This window comes from Musa acuminata, unplaced genomic scaffold (assembly GCF_036884655.1).
Source record: "Musa acuminata AAA Group cultivar baxijiao unplaced genomic scaffold, Cavendish_Baxijiao_AAA HiC_scaffold_1138, whole genome shotgun sequence".
NCBI classification, from domain to species: domain Eukaryota; kingdom Viridiplantae; phylum Streptophyta; class Magnoliopsida; order Zingiberales; family Musaceae; genus Musa; species Musa acuminata.
The window spans coordinates 542,501-565,047 of NW_027021350.1; the positions used below are offsets into that span (position 1 = coordinate 542,501).

Consider the following 22,547-nt stretch of genomic DNA (forward strand, 5'->3'; position numbering starts at 1 on the left):
TGCCCAATTCAGCCCTGGTTTAGGCCCAATGGATTTTAAATTAAGTTGGCATGGTTTTAGCCCAAAACCAACTCAATTAGACTCCAAGCCAGTTCGATCAAGATTTAACCACTCATGAAGCTTTTAGCATGTTGTCCGACATGTCATTTACTCATCCAACACTTCGTCCTAACCTTCGATGCATCGTCCTTTCCTTCGGTGTATTGCTCGATCTATCGGCATGTTGACATCCTACAATATCCAATCTTCTTGGTGCAATACTCGATCCTTTCAGCCCGATGCCCAAACTTATGGCACGAAATCCATCCTTCGGCATGTTAACGAATCCTTCGGTCCAATGTCTAATCTCTAACATGATGTTTTTTGGCCCAATGTATGATTCTCCTACTTCAATTATTTGCATTTCGATGGTTTAAGTCCATGATTGAAGTTTCTCTTGCATTTCTTATCTCAAACACTTATTAGTCCATAAAGTCATCAATTGATTTTCTCATTAAAATTCAGGATTCAATAAGCAACAATAGCAGCAGCGACGATCATAACCACTTTATTCTCCCCCAACTACCGTTCCTTGTATTTGCTGGTGTTTTGGTTGTCACCATTGGTAAGTCTCCTATTTGGATTTTGGTTTTTCATCTCTCCCATTGCCCCTTGCTCAACAGCAGGTGTATCATCTTCTTAGTGGCGGAGAACAGAGAGGAAGGGCGCATGGTGCTAGGAGGCAGAGCAAATGGAGCAATCGAGGCTAGTGTGGCTCCTAACGTAGGCAACAATATAGGGAAAGTGGAAGGTGTGGGAGCACTGCACCGTGAAGATTGGTATCTCCTGGCTCGCCTTCACAAGGTTGATTAGGCAACCGGTCCATATTTTTAAATCCATCTATTATTAGTTTTTTAACTTAAATTATATGTATTACTATATTAATGATTTATTGTAAGTTGGCATGTCATATAAGTAGACTCTAACTTCTATTAACTTAGACTTGATGAAAGGGACTTATATGTTATATTTTTTAAAATATAGAGATTATTTTAGACGTGAGTAAACTATAAGGGCTTAAGAGGTCCATGACCTAAATCATAAGGGTTAAAATGAACTCTAACCCAATTTAATCTCATTATATTACTTAATGAGAAGAAAAAATATTATATGAACCCTTGAATTTTTGAGTTTTTGACTCCTAAAATGATGTAATGTTCTCTTTAGTTTTCTAGTTCCAATAGGAGTTGACTAGGCCTTCTAATCGGCTAGGGGCCTTATTTGGGATTTATTATTTTAATTAGGAGTCAAAGTCTTAATAGACTTAGGAGTGGAACTCTATAAATAGGAATGTATCTACTTCTTTTCTTTATAAAGAAAATAACATTTCAACCTTTGGCAAAGCCTAGGAAGTCGATTCCCTCAAAGTGATCTTATCCATTTCTTCATTTTCTTCTTCTATGATAAAACCCTAAGAGTCTTACTATCTGATATCATAGCAATGATCTTCGGTGTTCTCGCTGTAACTCCCCATATCCCATCTCTCGCCGCAACTACCCTCAGCCGCACCTCTCTCTTCAAACGGACCAACTCCTCTTGTTATTCGTACTCCTTAGCATATTGTTGGGCTTTACTGAAGATTAACTTCTGATTCTCATAAGCCTTCTTCTTCTTAGCGTCGAGCTCTTGTTTTATCACCAACTCCCATTGCTCTTCCCTCTTCCTCTTCTTCAACATTGACTTTGGGACCACTGCCTTCGCCCCCTCCATCACCATCTCTCTCCTTAATCATGCCTCTACCAAAAACGACACTGCTAGTATCTCCTACTAGCAATGTGCCTTCTAGCTTGCTGATCTACAATTCCCATACCAATCACTCGGTGTCCCACTACTAACCAGCCGCATGATCGCCACGACTTCCTAATGGAGCCCTTCTTCTTCCCTCACTTCATCATCGTCACTGCATTTCCCCTGTGACTCATCGTGGTCTCCTTTGCTCTCACTATAGACACCACCGCATAGAGGGCTAGGGTTTTTGCAAGGACCCTCGATGCTCCCACAACCTCCTAGCGACCGTAGCAAGCCCTAAGTGATGTTGCTCCCAACTACACCACCATTGCTGCCTCCTAACCCTTAGCAGCAGCACTCCCTCCATGCAGCGATCGCAATTAGCATCACTACCTCCTAGCTCTCGATAGTAGCCACCCTCTATGCAACGATCACAACGAGCCCTCAGCGACACTGCTCCCAACTGCACCACCATCGCTGCCTCCCAGCCTATGGACGTCCAGGGCTACACGTATTAGAAAACACAAATGAGAGTTTTCTTACTTTCTATAGATTTAAATTTATGAAATATTATTGATTTGGTTTTCAAAAACCCTCTAAACCTATGAATGAATAGAATGATTTTGAAAAAAAATTATTTTCGTTAAATGGCAATGCTACGAATACTTTGTTTTATGCTTTAGACAAAAATGAGTTTGGCACATGCTTGAAGTTACACATGAAAGTACAAGTAGAGTTAAAGAATCTAAGATTAATTTCTTACTAAATAGTTTTGAATTGTTTCGAATGAAGCCAAGCGAAACCATTGGTAATATGTACACTCGTTTTACATATGTTGTCAATGGTTTGAAAGCACTTGGTAGAAGTTTTACTAATTTTAAACTTGTTAATAAAATTTTAGGATCTCTTCCTAAAAATTAGGATCCAAAAGTAACTGTTATTCAAGAAGTAAAGGACTTGAACTGTTTTCCTCTTGAAGAACTCATAAGGTCATTAATGACCTTTGAAATGACTTATATGATACATGATGAACATAAGAATAACCTTTTAAAGAATAGAAAGGATATGACACTTAGAACAAAAGAAGATCACTCGAGCAAAAGCTTAAGTGATAATAATGACTTTGAACTCCTCATAAGAAAATTTAAAAAATTCATAAAATAAAAAAAAATAAGAAAAAAATAAACATAAAATGGACACAATAACTTGCTATGAATGCAAAAAACTAGGGTATATCAAAAGTGAATGTCCACAACTGAAGAAGAAGAAAACACTCAAGGTGACTTGGAATGAATCAAGTGCATCAAAAGACGAAGAGCAAACCAATGAAGATGAGATGACGAATTACACTTTGATGATTCTCAACGATAAGGTAAATGACTTAACCGAAACCCCTTTACCTTATAATGAATTACTCGATATACATGATTTGTTTGATGGATTTAAATTAGTTGGTAAAAAATAAAAATTATTAAAAAATGATCATACTTCTCTCTCTAATGAATTTGATAAATTGAAAAGTGAGTATGATAAATTCTTGTTAACTCCTTGCATTAAGTATGAAGAGTTAGATTCACTTAAGAAAGAAAATGTAGTATTACAACAAATATTAGAAAATTTTAAAATTAGTGACAAATCATTAAACATGATTCTTGCCAATAAGGGTCATGTCCGTAGAAAGAAAAGAATCGGCTTTGTGAGTAACACTCAACAAAAGCCAATCACATTTGTTAAAGGACCCAGATTATATATTTTTTTCTAAAAATAGATATAATCTTTGTGGTAGATGTGGACATTTTGTTTATAAATATTCATTTAAAAAGTATGGTTTGCATAAATTTGTTTAGGTTCCTAAAGGAACCATATATGACTTTATGCCAAAAAATAAAATAGGTAGATCTAACCATGAGGGATCGAAAGTCAAATTGGTACCTAAAGTAAATCCACCATTTATATAGAAATGTCAACAATCGAAAGCTAAAAGCAAAAATATATCTTGATAATGGATGCTCAAGGCATATGACTTGATATCCAACATACTTCACAAAGCTTACTAGCCAAAACAACAATAATAAAAGAAAGATCACTTGAATTAGAATTATTGGTAATAAATCTAAGATGTTTTATTGTTTAATGTGTTATATTCTTTTGATCTTGATGATTTTTATGATGAAGCTTATTTTTTGATTTTAAATGATGATGCATGGCTTTGACATAAAAGATTAGGGCATGCTTGTATGAAATTAATCACATAAATATAAACTACTAAAAGAGGAATGCATTTTTGTTAAAAATTTCTCTATCTCTAAAGTCTATCGAGTTTTTCAATAAGAGATTGGTGAATCTATGTATATTATTTTTTATGAATCTCTTGAACTATGAAAGTGATTTTGATAAATTAAATTTGAATGAGTTTTATCCAAATCATGATCTTGATTTCTTGATATTTATAACTTGAGATTTTTTTTATAAATCAAGATCTCTTACTATTTATTCTTGTATGATTCTTTCATTAAAAATAAGATTCATCCTAATGAACCATGTTCTTTCTCTCGATTCCTCGATATTTATAACTTGAGATTTATTCTATATGAATCAAGATCTTTTATTCACCTATATTTCTTTTTACTATTTACTAAAGATGAGATTTTTCAAAACAAATCATGTCTTTTGGTATTCACGACTTGATATTTGATATTAATATATTTTATATCATAATTTTTATTTGACTCCCTTGTATTCATGAATTGTATTCCTCATCACCAAATTAATTTTTCTTGATATCTTTCAAGTGATGATTTAAACATTGATGTAAAAGGAAAAAAAATTATACCATTGTATTATTCGCTTCTTTTTTATAATAACAAAAGGGGAGAAAGAGTTGTTAGCTTGCATAATTCAAAGAGAAGAAAAACTTGCTAGCTTGCATGTTCTAAAGTGATGTAAAACTTGTTAAATTACTAGCTTGCATATTTCAAAAACTTGCTAGTTGCACTTTTCTCTTTTTTATTGATGATAAAGGGGGAAAAATAATGATAAATGATTTGAAAATTTTAATGTTTTGGTATCATGTTATGCCCAAAGTGATGATGATTTGTAATGTTTTAGAATTGTGCATGTTATACCTTGATGATTTGAAATTATATTTTAAATAATGATGCATGAAATACTTTAACTTACGATGATGATGCATGTAATGATATGCATATAATGTAAGTAATGATTACTTTTGATATTATGATAACGCATATGATGTATGTAATGTTATTTTAACTATGTATATGAAATGTGAAATGATGTTGTAAAGAAAATGATTAAAATTATTTTGACTTGAATTATAAAGTTATCATTTTCTGAAGTCAATTTTTTTTACAATATGGCATATATATATAAGGGTAGTTTAGTTAAACCCTATCATCAATTGGTTGTCATCATCAAAAAGTGAGAGATTATTGAATCCCGAATTTTGATGATGAAATCAATTGATGAGTTTATGATCTAATTTATGTTTTGAAAAAAATAATATAAGACTAACTTCGATCCTGAAAAGGCAAAACAATTAAAGCATAAGAATCAGATGTTAAGCCTGAGTCAAAGATCGAGCATCGGGTCGAATGAATTGGATATTGCACCAAGATCGGATGTTGCCGGAGTCAATATGCCGATGGATCAGGCGATACGTCGAAAGTTTGAACAATATGCCAGAAGTTAGTCGGGAGTTCAGATGAACCAATGACATATCGAACAACTTAAATTTCTTGTCTTATGATTGTTTATGTTTTAATAATTGTAGTTAGGTCTTAATTTGAGTTGGTTTTGGGTGTAACCCTACTAACTCAATTAGGGCCCATTAGGCCTGATATGGGCTGAGTTGGGCCCATTGGGAGGCTCATTTAGTAACCCGGAGTTAAGTCAAGTGGTGGCACCATAGACCAAGTGGTGGAACCACATATGAGTTGAAATGTATGAAGTATACATTTTCTAGAAGACCCAACGGTGGTACTACCAATGTCAGGCAACGATACCACCTTGACGGGTGGTAGTACCGTCCGTACACGATTCATTCTAAGAGAGGTGAGACTTGTAAATATTCTCTCCTAAACTTGTAAAAAGAAGAAAGAGTTATAAAGATGGTAGTTGGTCCTCACCCATTGAAAGAAGATCATTAGTGAATGTCGGTAGCCTCGACGGATAAGGAATTGAGAGTAGATGTAAGTCGCGACGACCGAACCACTAGAAACTCGGTGTGCATTTTCTTTTTTGCTTTTTATTACCATTACTTATTAATTCAAGTGTCTACTATTCTTACTTGCTCTCTAAGTTTAAATGCATTTCTAAGACAGTTTCATCATTCGAAATTTTCAAACCGAGGTTTTTACGAAAGCACTAATTCCCTCCCCTCTTAGTGCCGATATGGTCTTAACAGAAAAAGGCACCAAGAACATGACACAAGCTACTCATGCATGAAGGTGAAATATCTAAGATGTGAATTTTTTTCATTTTCATAGAACTCCAAAAGAATCCAATGTGGAAATAGCTTCAATCCAACTAGATAGAGATACAATCCAATGATTGGTACAAAACCTATCACAAGGTCCCCTCATGGGAGCAATTCAAGAGATGACTTCTTATTCACTTTGGACCATCTAAAAATAAGAATTTTGATGGGTAGCTCATCAAAATTCATCAGACTTCTACAGTGTTAGAATATCAAAAAAAAATTAAAAAACTATCAAATCAAGCCAAATATTGGTTCGAACGATAATTGGTGGGTACATTCATCGAAGGACTTAGTCTAGATGTTCGATGTGAAGTCAAGACTCGCCAACCTTGCACTATGATAGCTACGATCTCATTTGTACGTTCACATGAGAAAAAAAAATCAACATGGAGAATCGACGAAACAAAAGTGACAATAAACAGATGATCAATGAGTCGCCCACCTCATATGTTCCTTATCAAAACCCTAACACCTCAAGAGTAACCCGAGAAGAACTCAAGGAAAGATCAGCAAAGGGTTTGTGCTGGCATTGTGATGAAAAGTGGAGTAAGGAGCACTGATATAAACAAAGGAAGCTTTTGATGATTGAACTGATCGAGGAGGAACCAAGCTGACAATGTGAACTTTGATTATGAAGGTATAAATATTGATAATAATGTTATACCTATCACACATACAGTGCATACATTGGTCGGCTACTCTAACCTGCAAACCATGAAAGTTGGAGAAACTTTAAAACATCAGCCTATTACTATTTTGATTGATACCGATAGCACTAACAATTTTATAGATAATAAGGTTGTTGATTGATTGGTTTAGAACATTGAAGGTTGTGACAAATTTGAAAAAAAGATCATTAATGGACGAATTCTAACTTGTGATAGCAAGTGTTTGAAGATAAAACTGATTATGTAGGGTCAAGAATTGCTTGTGGATTTCTTTTTGCTACCTTAGGAAGATTTTGAAGTGGTTCTTAGAATTGAATGACTATCAATATTGTGTAATGTTTCCTGAAATTTTTCTAAACTAATCATGAAGTTTTTATTAATGAAAAGCAAGTGTCCTAAAGTAAAGACATGAAAGTAAGGTCACAACTATTACTAGCTATTGGACGGAGAGGGTTCTTCAAAAGACTACAATGGCTACTAAACTAGAAGGTCAGTCAATTGCTTATACTATTACAAAATGAAGACTCTACTTAATTAATTAACGGGTTGTAATGCACCGTAAATATCCTATGACTGAAGTAATGGTACAATGGACCAACTTACTAATTGAAGATACCACTTAGAAGTCCTACAATATGCTGAAAGAGAAGTTCCTAAAATTTGATGGTGCTCAAACTTGAGGACGAAGCTAATTTAAAGGGGTGAAGAATGTTAGGAACCCTTGAATTTCTGAGTTTATGAGTTTTCTAGTTCCAATAGAAGTTGACTAGACCTTCTAGTCTGTAGCTAAAAGTCTTATTTAAGATTTATTATTTTAATTACGAGTCTAAGTCTTAATAAACTTAAAAGTAGAAATATATAAATAGTGATATATTTGTTTGTTTTCTTCATTAAAAAAATAATATTTAAATTTTTAGCAAACCGTAAGAGGTTGATCCTCTCGAAATGATCTTATCCTTTTTCTTTTTTTTATATTCTTCTTATAGATAAAATTCTAAGTCTTCCCACATCTCTCTTCGAGTATGCTGCCAAAAATATATGCATACCGGCAGGTGAGAGAGAGTATTTACTAGCCGCTTTGATAGGTGGGGTAAGTAAACAAAGCAACAAAAAGCTGAAGGAAGTGAGAATACTAGCAGAAGCACATTTGATGAGCAGTAGTAGTACGTACCTTGATGGTGAATGAGTTGAGCATGGTGTCATCCATGGTGCTGATGCTAACATGGAGTATCTCGAGGGCGAGCCCCTCGAGAGCTGCAACGATCTTGAGAACCTGCCCAGGGATGCGATGCGACACGGTCTTGAGGATGACATTGGGACCTGAGAACTTGACCTCCACCTCGGCCACCGCGGAGTTGGAATTGGCGGTTAGCTCAGAGGCGCTGCTGCCGAAGGAAGGAGAGGATTCATGGGAGGGAGGAACCGTGGGGGGGGCGTAGTTCTGCTGCATCCTCGGCATGTAAGGGCTTCCCGGCTGGGGAGTCCTCGGACTGATGGGAAGAGCCATTCTAGGGCTTAGAGGTGGAGGCCTGGGGCTCCAAGGTGAAGGCCGAGGGCTGGAAACCGGCCTTGGACTCAGCACCACTTCACCGTAAGCTTTCCTTTGCTTCTTGGCCTCCAGCGACTGCAACACTTGCTGCAGCTCCTTGATGTACTCGACGACCCCTCCTATGATGGATGCTTGATCTCCCTGAGACGAGAGATCAGATAGATAGATGGGAGAGACGACACAAATAAGCATCATGGAAGAACAAGGATGAACTTGATGCTGGTCTCATCATCCTACTCTTTTCGCATAGAAGCAAGGCATCAACGAGCGCAGCACCGACAAGTGCTCGTTCATCTGCTTCCTCCGGTTGCGCTCCACCGTGATGTGCGACGTCTTCGGCTGCTCCGTTTGAGCGCCCGGAGCATCCGACAGCTTCCTCTTCTTCAAAGCTTTACCGGCCTTTTCGTCGTCCTCATGGCCGCTCCTTTGCTGTCTGCCGTCGAACGGAGCCATGTCCCTACTGACGGCATCCTCAAATGCTTCCAGAATACTGAAGAGGTCCTCCGGCGACGCATCTGGGTGCTCGAAAAGCTCCGACAGGCTTTCTCCCATGATGAGTCCTGCGGATTCAGTCTCTTTCAGTGTCAGTGAGCAAAAGCCTACTGATTCATGAAGATGTCGGTCGTGCAGAAAAGAACTAAGAACATGGAGGCATTGCGGAAAGGCAAGAGAGAGAGGAGGAGAGATGGCAAAGAGACCGTTGGGGGATGCAGTGAGGAGAGAAGCAAATGCTCATCGTCTGTGAGACTGCTGCTTGTATCTGCATGAGGGTTTATAGCGGCTCCGCATGCACATTAAACTGGGGGATTCAAGCCGCCGTACGGATGCTTTAGTTTCTGGGCACTGAAGGCATCGGAGAAGACAAGCATGGGGGAGATGGAGATGGGGGCCATGGTGTTAACTGCATCACCAGGCATGGCCACTGGTTAAGCTGCCTTCTTCCATCATCCCCGGTGCTACCCATAAGCTTCCTGTAGCATCGGGTCCATCAAGCGCTCGACTTCTGCAGATGGATACTGATTTGTGCCATGTGTATGATAAGCTCCCAGGACGTGATGCGCCTTCACGGGGTATCATGAAGTGGATATATGACTTCTCTCTCTCTCTCTTGTATATTTGCTCTAACACTCAGTAACATACTCATGCTTTATGAGAAAGATCATAAATCCATCACCAAATCTTGAGTATGAAACCAAATATTACGAGAAAAATCACCTTGTGTAATGCATGAAGTGAGAGAGATCTGTTGAACCCTAAGCCACTAAAATGTTCTCGACTGAAATAAAAGCTGCACCACTATGTCACATATTCTCATTGTTTATCATATGTATGTATGTATGTATGTATATATGTATTTATATATATATATATATATATATATGTATGTATGTATGTATGTATGTATGTATGCCTAAATATCTAACCATCCTTACATGCGTTAAAACAGAATGCTTATTGTTTCAGCATTCCTGCTTTCACAAGGTGATGTATGCAGATGGCAATTATGGAGTGTTCATTGCCCATTATGAGAGGCATCATTCTTTTTGCCTCCCCCTGAGAGGTATTCAGCAGCAGTTAATAATAATAATAATAATAATAATAATAATAATAATAATAATAATAACTAAAAGCAAAAGCATTTATATAACATAAATTACAAAAGTTGTGTGATCAAGCGATCCCTCTTACCCATCAACTTTCCCTTTAGCATGCAGCAACCACTTTATTTCAGCAACATATGCGAGAAACGAGTGCCAAAAGAATATGAGAGGCAGTAGCCATCTGTCAGAAGACTTGAATGGGATGCGCACAAAGATGCAGTACGATGCTAAATGAAATAAATAGGAGGATATAACAGATGAAAACAATGGTACATGCAATTGCAATGGCATCTCCATTTGGTGATCAGCCGTCATCGGCCTTGTTATGTTCTTCATGTTTGTCAGCCTCTCCTCATTTACTCGCTTCCAAATTTACCACACCCAACAACCCATGCAATGGACTCCAAAGAATACAATCGAATCAAAATGTTGACTTCCACATGAAATAAAAAAGAAGAAGAAAAGATTGGTTTGAATGGTATTCTGACAACTATTTCACGAGCACTACTGATGCAGTCGTCTTAACCAGCCTTTGGCATACGATATATGTAAGCCTCTTCGCCGTAGAAAATACTACGCACGGTGGACATGTTTCGCTCTCTCCAAGCCACATAAATATGCTGATAACGCGAAGGAGTTAAAGCGTCAGAGCGCGTGGCAATGAAAAAGCTGTGGAGACAGTGTATGGCTGCTTCGCGGATCCTTTCTTTTAAGGGCTTCAATTAAGGCTCATCCACAAGACATTCAATGCCACCACGGAAGAGGTATGAGAGAGGGAAATGAGAGAGACAGAGAATCTTTAGACCTGAGAGCAGTGACAGACGCAGACGCAGACGCAGACGCAGACGCGGACACCCATCTGATGACCACCTTAAAGACGGGTTGGGTTGCATTCATGAACACGGGAAATGGTGCATGCATGAGTGTCCCGGCCGTGGCGGCCCCCGCGGCGCCACCGAGTCCCAGCAACAAAGATTACGAGACCGCCGACTAGTCGCCATCAGACGACGACATTCTTAATGTATATGATTTTAGTTATCCCTCTAAACCGTATAAAAGAGACGAGACATTCTTAATTTAATTTTATGTAAAGAAATAATAATTATGAGGCAAAAATATAATATTTCCATCACCTCACAACTAAGAAGTAGCATTTATTATATGTATTTAATATTTAATTAACATGAATTTTATAATATTTATATTTATATTTTATAAATTCAACAATGTGATGAAATAAATATCATCATGTAAGCTAAAATAATTCTAAATGTAATTATAGAATGACTGGACATGTGTCCGACCATATTGATGATATATCGGTGCTTATTAGCCTCACAATCACCCTCCTCTTTTCATTTAATGATGATTAGGCAAATGACTTAAGCTCTCTCTTTGATATATATTTACACGTCTTTGGATGATTGCGCTAAGAAGATGAGGCGATGACTGCAGACAGCCAAACTAATGCATGCTGTACTTTACGGAATCGAAATTTGAATGCAGTAAGCAGGAGAGGGGAGGGGAAGAAGAAGGAGCATTCAAGCCGGCCTCTCCCTCCGCATTAAATGATCCAATGGTGGGATGCACGCGAAGAGATGAAGAAGGAAACATAAAATATAATTTAGAAAAAAAAATATATAAATCGCCTTACGTTGATGTCCAAATAATTAGAATTTCTACTTTTATAATGAGACTTGTTCAGAGTTATTGAATGTATTCTCAGTCTCCAAATTATATAATTAATTTTGATTTATTGTACCCAAACCAAAATGAAACTTAAGGTGGAAATCATTTGTTTGACAAAAAAAAATTATAGAGAGAAAACGGAATTAATATTGAATTGCTAGCCCCAGTCAACATAGCTCATGAAAGAAAAGCTTAACTTTGTATTTATGTTTCAAATCTTTCAAATCAAATATTTTAATAAATCATGTTTTATATAAATCAAAGTTTCTAATGAGAGTTATAAACAAGACAGTACCGAAAGCTAATGCAATTAAGGTAAAAATAGAACAAGTTTTGTGCCAACTTGCAAACATTAATACTAATGTTGGATTGTCCTTCAAAGACAAAAAAAAAAGCATTTATTGATTATTTTTCTTTTTACTCAATTATTACTACTGTTGGATTGTCCTTCAAAAACAAAAAAAGAAGTATTTATTGATTTTTTTACTCAATTGTTAAAAATGATTCAAACTAATATTTATTATAGGAGATGTGATTATTTAAAAATGTATTGTCACGTAAAGACACTAAGAGAGGAGGGTGGATGGTGAATTAGTACTTTTAATAAATTAAAAAGATTCAAAATTTCATTCGATCAAACCCGTTTCGGAAATATATTAACTTAGAATATAAATAAAAATAGTAAGCAGCTAAATCAGTAAACAATTAGGATGAAAAGCACAAAGGAAATGCACACCTGATTTATAGTAGTTCAATTGTCACGACTTACGTTCACTCTCGATTCCTCCTCAGTTGAGGCTACCAGCTTTTACTAATGATCTTCTTTCAATTAGTGAAGATCAACCACCCTTGTTATAACTCTCTTCTCCTTTTCATAGGTCTAGGAGAAAACCTTTACAACTCTCTTTTATAAGTGATCCACACTCATTCCTTAGAATGACCTAGAAGTTAAAGGAAGAAGGAACTCAACACTTTCAATAGAGATTACAAACTTAGAATCATAAGTTTTTCTAATTCTTTTCTTATTATCTCAAACAAGAATGAGTAGGATATTTATAGGCCCTAAATGGTTTCAAAAATAAAGCTAAAATATCTTATCCTCGGATTTTCAAGATATTTGTGGTATTACTACCAATGCTGGGCGGTACCACCGCTTGTAGCACTAAGAATTAAAGGTACCATCACCTGCCTAAGCGATACTACTACCTACCTAAGTGGTACTATTGCCTGCCTAAGTGGTACCACCACTTGATACAACTTATAAGACTATGTTCTCACAATACTATCGCCAGTTTGGGTGGTACCACTATCGGGTTTCTAAAAATGTACACTTTGTACTTTTCAACTCATAGGTAATTTCACCGCTTGGTTTGATGATCCTACCACCCGACCAAACTTTAGGCCATTGAATTGGCCTTTCAATAGGCTCAATAAGCCTTGATTCAAGCCCAATGGGCTCCTAATTAAGTTGCCATGGTTATACCCAAAACTAACTCAATTAAAACCTAAACTACTTCAATCAAGACATAAACAATTATAAAACATGAAGCCTATGTTGTATAGCATGTAACTGATTCATCCGAACTCTCGACGCATCATGCATTCCTTTGGCATATTGCTTGATCTATCGACATGTTAACTCTTACAATATCTAATCTTAACATAATGTCTAATCCTTCCTGATCAATACCCGATCTTTAACTCTGGCCCAATGTTTGATTCACCTACTTCAATCGATTTGCCTTTTGATGATCAAAGTTAGTCCTGTATCACTTTTCTCAAATACTAATTTGATCATAAACTCATCAATTGATTTCATCATCAAAATTCAGGATTCAAGAATCTCTCCCTTTTTTATGATGATAACTAATTAATGATAGAACTTTAACAAAACTCCCCCTATTTATATATCATATTGAAATAAACTTTGAATTCATAAATAATAACTTTCTAATTATAATATTTTTTAATTCAAGTCAAAACAATTTTAATCATTAATCATAGTGATCATATACAACACATCATATCAAAATAATCATTACTTACTTCATATATATATCATTGCATACATCATACGCATCATCATAATATCAGTTAAGATTCCAAATCATCAAGGTACATCATAATATGCATAATCCCAAAACATAAAAATTTTAAATCATCACAGCTTTGGGCATAGCTTTAAATCATCAAGGTACATCATAACATGTATGATTCCAAAATATTAAAAATCATTATAACTTTGCCCCCTTTTAATCAACAAAAATGAGAAAAATGCAATAGAAAGTTTTTAAAACATTCAAGCTAGTAAGTTAGCAAGTTTTACTTCTCTTTGAAACATACAAGTTTTTTTTTCTCTTTTAAGATGTGCAAGCTAGCAAATTTTGCTTCTTTTTAAAATATGCATGCTAGCAATTTTTTTAGATGTGCAAGATAGCAATTCTTTATTCCCCTTTGTCATTATAAAAAAAAAAGTGAAGGATACAATAGTGCAAAATTTACATCAATATTCTAATCATCACATGAAAGATATTAAAGATCATCAAAGATCAAGTCGTAAATATGAAATATCATAATTCATTTTTACAAATCTCTTCTTTTGTAAATAATAAAAAAAAAATCATAGTAAACAATCATGATTCAATAGAAAACTCAAGTCATAAAAATTGAGAAATCAAGATAATGATCCATAAAAAAAATATATTCATGTGTTTGAAAGATTCAATATGCCTAATTCTCTTATAATAAAATCAAATTATTCCTCATTAAATGATTTAGTAAAAATATCTGCTAATTGATGCTTTGTGTCAATAAAATCTAAAGATATATCATGATTATTAACATAATTTTTAATAAAATAATATATAATATCAATGTATTTAATTCTAGAGTATTGAATGAGATTTTTTGTTAAATAAATAGTATTAGTATTATCATATTTTATATGGATGTTTTTTAACTAAAGTTTATATTCTTCTAAAGTGTTTTTCATCCATATTACTTGTGCACAATATGTACCTATTACTACGTACTCAGCCTTGATTGTAGATAATACAATAGAATTTTATTTCTTGGAGGACCAAGAAACAAGTGCATGACCTAAGAGTTGACGTATTCCAAATGTGTTTTTTTTATCCATTTTATATCTAACAAAGTTAGTATCAGTATAAGTAATCAAATCAAAATTTTTAGATTTTGGATACCATAATCCTATATTAGGAGTTCCTTTTAGGTATCTAAAAATCCTTTTAGTTGCTTTATAATGAGATTGTTTATGATTAGATTGAAATCTCGTACAAAGTCCAACACTAAATATAATATCGAGTCTAGTTACTGTGAGACATAGTATTACCTATCATACCTCTATAAGTCTTTTGATCAAAATATTCTGCTTCATTGTTCATATCTTTGTAGAAGTACTCATTGGTGTGTTAATAGCCTTAGCACTATCCATGTGAAATCATTTTAATAGATTCAAAGTATACTTAGTTTGACTACCAAAAGTTTCATCACTTAGTTGCTTAATTTGCAATCCTATGAAAAATATCAATTCACCTATTAAACTCATTTCAAATTCTTAGCTCGTACTTTTGGTAAATGATTCATACAAAGTTTCATTTATAGAACAAAAAATAATATCAACATAAATTTGAATAATAAAAAATACTTAATAAATAATATAGTATCGACCTTGCCTTTCAAAAAATTATTCTTAATAATAAATGAGCTAAGTCTCTCATACCTAGCCCTTGGGGCTTGCTTCAACTTATAAAGAACCTTAGATAACTTAAAAATATGGTTTTAAAAAAAAAACATTCTTAAATCGGGTGGTTGCTCAATATAAACTTTTTAAAAATAAAGTCATTAAGAAAAATACTTTTGACATTCATTTAAAATAACTTAAAATTATTATACCATGCATAGGCAAGGAGTATCATTTTAGCTTCAAGTCTTGACATAAGAGTGAAAGTTTCTTTATAGTCTATACCTTTTTCTTGGTCAAAACCTTTGACCACTAATTTCGTATTGTTTCAAACTACAATACCAAGTTCATCTTGCTTATTTCTAAAGACCCATTTAGTGTCAATTATAAGATGATCACTAGATCTATGAACAAGCATCTATACCTTATTTCTCTCAAATTAATTCAATTCTTTATGTATTGCAAAAATGCATGAGTTATCTTTTAGAGCATCGTCAATTTATTTAAGTTCAATTTAAAACAAAAATATAGCATTTGCATAAAAATTTTTAAATGAAGAATGAGTTTGAACAACTTTTAATATATCTCCAATGATTAGCTCCTTAGGATATGCATCTATATACTTTCATTCCTTAGATAAGGATTCTTTGGAAGTGATACATCTAAGTTGCTTGGGAGAGGAGAATTCTCATTCAAATTCAAAGTATCAAAATCAAAATAATCATCAAAATATTTTTCTTAAATTTGGAAGACTCATTAAAAATAATATGGATAGATTCCTCAATAATTAAATTTATTTTTGTTGAAAACTTGATAAGTTTTAGAAATAGAAATATATCCAAGAAAAATGACTTCATTGAATTTTACATCAAAAATTCCTAAGGTATTATTTTCATTTAAAATAAAATATTTACAACCATAAGCTTTGAAATATAAAATGTTGGGTTTTTTATCGTTCTACAATTCATAAAGAGTTTTAGATAGTAGTTGTCTTATTAGAATCCTGTTCTTGATATAGCATACTGTGTTAATGGCTTCAACGAAAAAATATTTAGGTAGACTATGTTCTTGCCATCTCTTGTAAACTCCTATTTTTTCTCTCAACAAATCTATTTTATTATGAGTTTCTACGAGTAGAGAAATTATGATCATAACTATTTGAATCACAAAAATTTTAAAAATTATGGTTTTTAAATTCACCACCATGATCACTATGAATAGAGGAAATCATAAAACCCTTTTCATTTTAAACTTGTTTGTAAAACTTTAAAAAACATTTAAAGCAATTACTTTTATATGGCAAGAAGTCTATCCTAAGTATATCTACTATAATTATTAATAATCATAAAAGCATTTTTACTACCTCCTAGGCTTGTGATATCAATTGATTTAAATAAATCTATATGAATTAATTATAGTGGTCTAGAGGTACTTGATTTTTAGATTTAAAGCTACTCTTAATTTATTTACTTAGTTCACGTACATCATAAACTTTATTTTTGACAAATTTAATTATAGACATATCTCTTACAAGTTCTTTAGTTGTAATTTATGAAATTAATTTCATACTTGCATGACCTAATCTTCTATGTCAAAGCCATGCATCATCGTTTAAAATTGAAAAATAAGTTTCATCACAAAAATCATCAAGATCAATAGTATACATATTATTAGTCCTTGAGGTAATCATAGATTTATTTTTGTATAGTATATCTATAATGCAAATATTAGATTCAAATTTGACATTATATCCCTTCTCACACAATTGACTAATGCTTAGTAAGTTATGTTTTAAATCATCTACTAATAAAATATCTTCAATCAAGAGGTTTGATTTGTTATCTATATTTCTTTTGTTAATAATTTTTCCTTTGTTATTATCTCCGAAGGTGACATTTCCTTCATCTTGGCTACTAAGTTTAGAGAAATGTGTTGAGTCTCCGGTCATGTGCCTTGAGCATCCACTATCAAGATACAATCTCTTACTCCTAGCTTTCAATTGTAGATATATCTAGGAGGTTTGCTTTATGTACCAATTTAACTTTGAGTCTCTCGTGATTAGATCTACTATCTTGACATTAAATTATTTATTATTCCTTTAGGAACCTAAACTAATGTCATACCTTCATATTCTTTGGAAGAAGGGGCAGCCCCTTTTTGATTTTAAATGTCAAACTAAGGATGCTCGAGTGGTCTTCTTTGGTTTTAAATATCATACCTTCATATTCTTTGGAAGGTTATTCTCATGTTCATCATATATCTTGTAAATCATTTCATAGGTCATTAATGATCCTATGAGTTCTTCAAGAGAAAAATTGTTTAAGTCCTTTGCTTCTTAAATTATAATTACCTTTAGATCCCATCTTTTTGAAAGAGATCTTAGAATTTTATTAACAAGTTCATGACTAGTAAAACATTTACCAAGAGCTTTCAAATCATTGAAAACATCTTTAAAATGAATGTACATATCACCAATGGTTCTTGGCTTCATTATAAACAATTCATAACTATGTACCAAATAATTTTTCTTAGATTCTTTTACTCTATTTGTGCTTTCATAAGTAACTTCAAGTGTATGTCATGTGCAGTTTTACTCTATTTTTCTTATATTCTTTTACATATAGAAACATAATTAAACTCATTTTTGTCTAAAGTATAAAATAAAATGTTTATCGCTTTAACATTTAAAGAAAATATTTTCTTCTCTAGATCATTCCATTCATTCATTGGTCTAGAGGATTTTTGAAAACCACATTCAACATTCCATAAATTAAAATCTATAGAAATCAAAAAAATCCTCATTCGTATCTTCTAATATGTATAATCTATCATATTAATCATAGGAGGCCGAGTGATAGAGTGACACTCTTGATTATCAAAGAAAGTCATATAATCTCTCTTAGGTGTTAAACCAACTAAGAGAATTTAGCTCTGATACCAACTGTTAGGATTGTAAAAGCACTAAGAGGACGGGAGGAGTGAATTAGTGCTTTCAAAAAGTTGAAACGATTCAAAAATTTATTCAATCAAACCCGTATCGAAAATACATTTAACTTAGAATGTGAGTAAAAGTAGTAAGCAATTAAATCAATAAGCAATAAGAATAAAAAACACAAAGAAAATGCATATCGAATTTATAGTAGTTCGTTCATCATGACCTACGTCCACTCTCAATTTCTTATCTATTAAGGTATTGACTTTACTAATGATCTTCTTTCAATAAGTGAAGATCAACTACCCTTGTTATAACTTTTTTCTCCTTTTCAAGAGAATATTTACACTTTTAATAATAATCTCTTTACAAGTGATACTCACATCTCCCTTAGAATAGCTTAGAGGCTATAGGAGGAAGGAACTTAACACTTTTAATAGAGATTACACACTTAGAATCATAAGTTTTTTTGAGCTTTTTTATTGCTATCTCAAGCAAGAATAAGTGGGATATTTATAGGCCTTAAATTATTTCAAAAATGAAGCCAAAAAGTCTTATCTCGAGTTTTTAGGGTATTGCCAGTACTATCGCCAATATTGGGCGATACCACTAACTACAACATTGAGCACTAGCGGTATCACCACTTGCTTAGGCGATACCATTGCTTGATATTGGTGGTACCACCGTTGGGTTTTTCAAAAACTTACACTCCATACCTTCCAGCTCATAGGTGGTTCCATTGCTTGACCCAACTTTTGGTTACTAAATTGGCTTTCCAATAGGCTCAATTCAGCCTTAATTCAAACCCAATGGGCCCCTAATCAAGTTAACATATTTATACCCAAAACCAAATCAACTAAAACCTAAACTACTTCTATCAAGACACAAACGATTACAAAATATGAATCCTATATTGTTCGGCATGTTATTGGTTCATCCGAACTCTTATCATGTCGTGCTTTCCTTCGGTGTATTACTTGATCCATCGATATATTGACTCTCGCAACATCTGATCTTAACGCAATATTCGATCATTCTAGTCCGATACTTGATCTTTGATTTCGGCCTAACATATGATTTTCCTTTTATGATTGAAATTAGTCTTATATCACTTTTTATCAAATTGATTAGATCATAAACTTAATAATTAAGTAGATTTGGCACTAACATCGATTAGTATTTATTTTTTGTTGACTTTGATTTGTCCAACAAGTAAGTAGCATCTTATCCGGATTCAAATAAATGAATGATTCCTATCTTAACATTTAACCTACTAAATAATCATGACATTATTGTTTCTTGGATGCCAAAGAGACTAATTATTAGGAGTAGTTTGACAAGGGGTCTGAAGTTGACCTATAAAAGGACATAACGAAAAATATAAATAAATATTTAAATTCTTAGTTTAATTAAAAAATTATCTTGTATTATGCAGATTATATTTGTTCAAACGAGAAGATTATTATTGTCCCAAGAAATTTACTCATGTGCAGCCTGACCATGGTTTAGATTAGTTTAACTTTATATATATTATTTTTTATTTCTTTCATTTCAATCAATATATAGTATAGTGAACCAATGGATCGAGTGGAATCTGAAGATGGTCTTTATCATAAGGTGGAGATCCATCCAGACCTAACTTTTCGTTTTCCCTTTTATCGTTTCACGAGATCTATGTTGAAAGATCAATTCAGCTCTTTTATTCGTCTCGGTCGTTCCCACGTGGATGACACATTAAAAAGAAAAAGAATACTAACACAAAGTTATTGGATTTTATATTTATTATATATATATATATAATATAATATATATGCAGAGGAATATATATATACACGAGTGAGAAGGAGACGAGAGAGGACAGCTCGATTACTAGAATGGATCTGATTTATAATGTTGTAGCACCAATTATTATTGGCGCGTTCCTATTTGGCTCATCACTCCCACATGGCCCAACTCATCTATATATATATATATATATGTATATATATATATATATATGTATATATATATATATATACATATATATATATATATATACATGTATATATATGTATATATATATACATGTATATACATATATATATGTATATATATGTATATATATATGTATATATATGTATATATATATTAGTACTATCAATATATACTATGTATACCATACTCCACCGAGTCAACATAAATATAGTAATACAACACCACCAAGTGCTTCCGACCTTATCCACACGTCGATTGGAGTCGACGCCAATGGAGCATAGCAACCTTCCCCATGTGGTCGTCTTGGGCAGCCCAGGGATGGGCCATTTCATCCCCATAGTGGTGTTTGCCGGCGGCCTCTCCCGCGACCTTGCCCTCTCCGTCACCCTCATCGCCCACACTGGCGACCCTCCCTCCGCCGCTGAGCAATCACTTCTCCGCAGCCTCCCCGATGCGGTCGACCTCGTGTTGTTCCCTCAACTCCCCGCCGAGGACTTCACCGCCGGTACCAAGATCGAAGACCGCGTGTTCCGCACCGTGATGTCAAGCCTCCCCCGCCTCCGGTCCCTCCTCGGGAACCTTGCGCCGCTCGCCGCGCTGGTCGTCGATCCCTTTTGCCTCGACGCCATCCCGGTCGCCGCCGAGCTCGGCGTCGCTTCCTACGTCTTCTTCACCTCCTCCTGCATGTCTCTTTCCCTCGCCTTCCACCTCCACCAGCTCGACGCTTCCTTCCAGGGCGAGTTCCGCGACCTGCCGGAGCCGGTCCGGCTGCCCGGGTGCGTCTCGGTGCACGGGAAGGACCTCATGGAGCCGATTCAGGACCGGGGAAACCCCGTCTACGCCACCTTCCTTCGCATCGCCGAACGCTTCCTCGAGGCCGAGGGGGTTCTGGTGAACAGCTTCGAGGCGTTGGAGCCCGGCGCCATAAAAGCTCTCAGAGAAGGCAGCTCTCACCCTCCGGTCTACCCGGTGGGACCGCTGATCCGCGCTGGTTCCAGCGATTCCGGAGAGGGCCACGAGTGCCTGCGGTGGCTAGACGAGCAACCCGTGGGTTCGGTGGTGTACGTCTCGTTTGGAAGCGGCGGAGCGCTTACCCGGGCGCAGCTGTACGAGCTGGCCATGGGCTTAGAGGCGAGCCAGCATCGGTTCTTATGGGTGGCGAATCGCCCCCATGAGCACGATGCCAGCGCAACGTTCTTCGGCGCCAAAAGCGACGACGATGATCCCGGGAGCTTCTTACCCGAGGGCTTCCTGGAGAGGACCAAAGCCCTGGGTCTCGTGGTCCCTCGTTGGGCTCCTCAGGTCGCCGTCCTCGGCCACGCAGCTACCGGAGGCTTCGTGACGCACTGCGGGTGGAACTCGACGCTGGAGGGCCTCGTGCACGGCGTGCCGCTGATCGCATGGCCGCTCTACGCCGAGCAGAAGATGAACGCAGTGTTGCTGGCGGAGGACGCCAAGGTGGCGCTGCGGGTGGAAGCGGACGAGGACGGGCTGGCGCGCAGGGAGGAGATCGCGAGAGCGATTGGGTGTCTGATGGAAGGGGAGGAAGGGAAAAGGCTGCAGCGGAGGGCACGGGAGCTGCGCGACGCGGCCGCCCGCGCAATGGAGGGAGGAGGGAGTTCGTGCATGGCCATGTTGGACGTGGCAGAAAAATGGAAGCGTCAAAGAAACACGCAATAAAATATGGGGATATCAAGAGAATAAAATGTATTATCATTATAAATGTTGTCCAACAGCTCTCTATATCTCATATTTCACAAAGAGCTTTTCCTATTTATCATATATTTATCGTAATTTCTGAGATGCTCTTTACTAATTACACCCTATGAATCGGTTGATAGAGTGAACTCGTCCAATCTGTCATGTATAATATTTGCATTATCGATTTAGTATTTTTAAATAAGATTATAGTGTTTTTTTACACCCATATCAAAATACTATAATATTATTTAAAAAATTTAAATAAATATAGTGTCCGAGTCTTAGACACATTAAGTTACAATATATATGTTACAATCACTCAATGTTGTGATATCTATACTTCATAAATATAATAAATATAATATTAATATTTTGATATTTAAAATTAAATTAGATGCTTTCCAAAAATATTAATTTTAATATTTTATAAAATATTGATTAAGTATACATAAATATTAATGT

General features: G+C 35.2%; 2 protein-coding genes across 2 annotated transcripts in view; one reads left to right on the forward strand and one right to left on the reverse strand.

The window, feature by feature from the left end:
• LOC135671212 (transcription factor SPEECHLESS-like) overlaps positions 1-9,197 on the reverse strand; it is an 11,628-nt gene extending 2,431 nt beyond the window's left edge. The window contains exons 1-2 of the mRNA XM_065179199.1: positions 8,723-9,197; positions 8,108-8,626 (exon numbers count right to left, since the gene is read on the reverse strand). Of these exons, the coding sequence (XP_065035271.1) occupies positions 8,108-8,626; positions 8,723-9,037 (834 nt within the window). The 5' untranslated portion in view covers positions 9,038-9,197. The remainder of the gene's footprint in view (positions 1-8,107; positions 8,627-8,722) is intronic.
• An 11,421-nt stretch (positions 9,198-20,618) lies between these two features.
• LOC135671098 (hydroquinone glucosyltransferase-like) lies at positions 20,619-22,170 on the forward strand. Its single transcript, XM_065179025.1, has one exon. It carries the CDS (start codon positions 20,655-20,657, stop codon positions 22,062-22,064), a length of 1,410 nt encoding a protein of 469 aa, XP_065035097.1. The 5' UTR covers positions 20,619-20,654; the 3' UTR covers positions 22,065-22,170.
• Positions 22,171-22,547: the final 377 nt, after the last annotated feature.

Coding starts and splice junctions, on each gene's coding strand:
- LOC135671098 (XM_065179025.1), top strand. CDS start 20,655: ATGGAGCATAGCAACCTTCCCCATGTGGTCGTCTTGGGCAGCCCAGGG.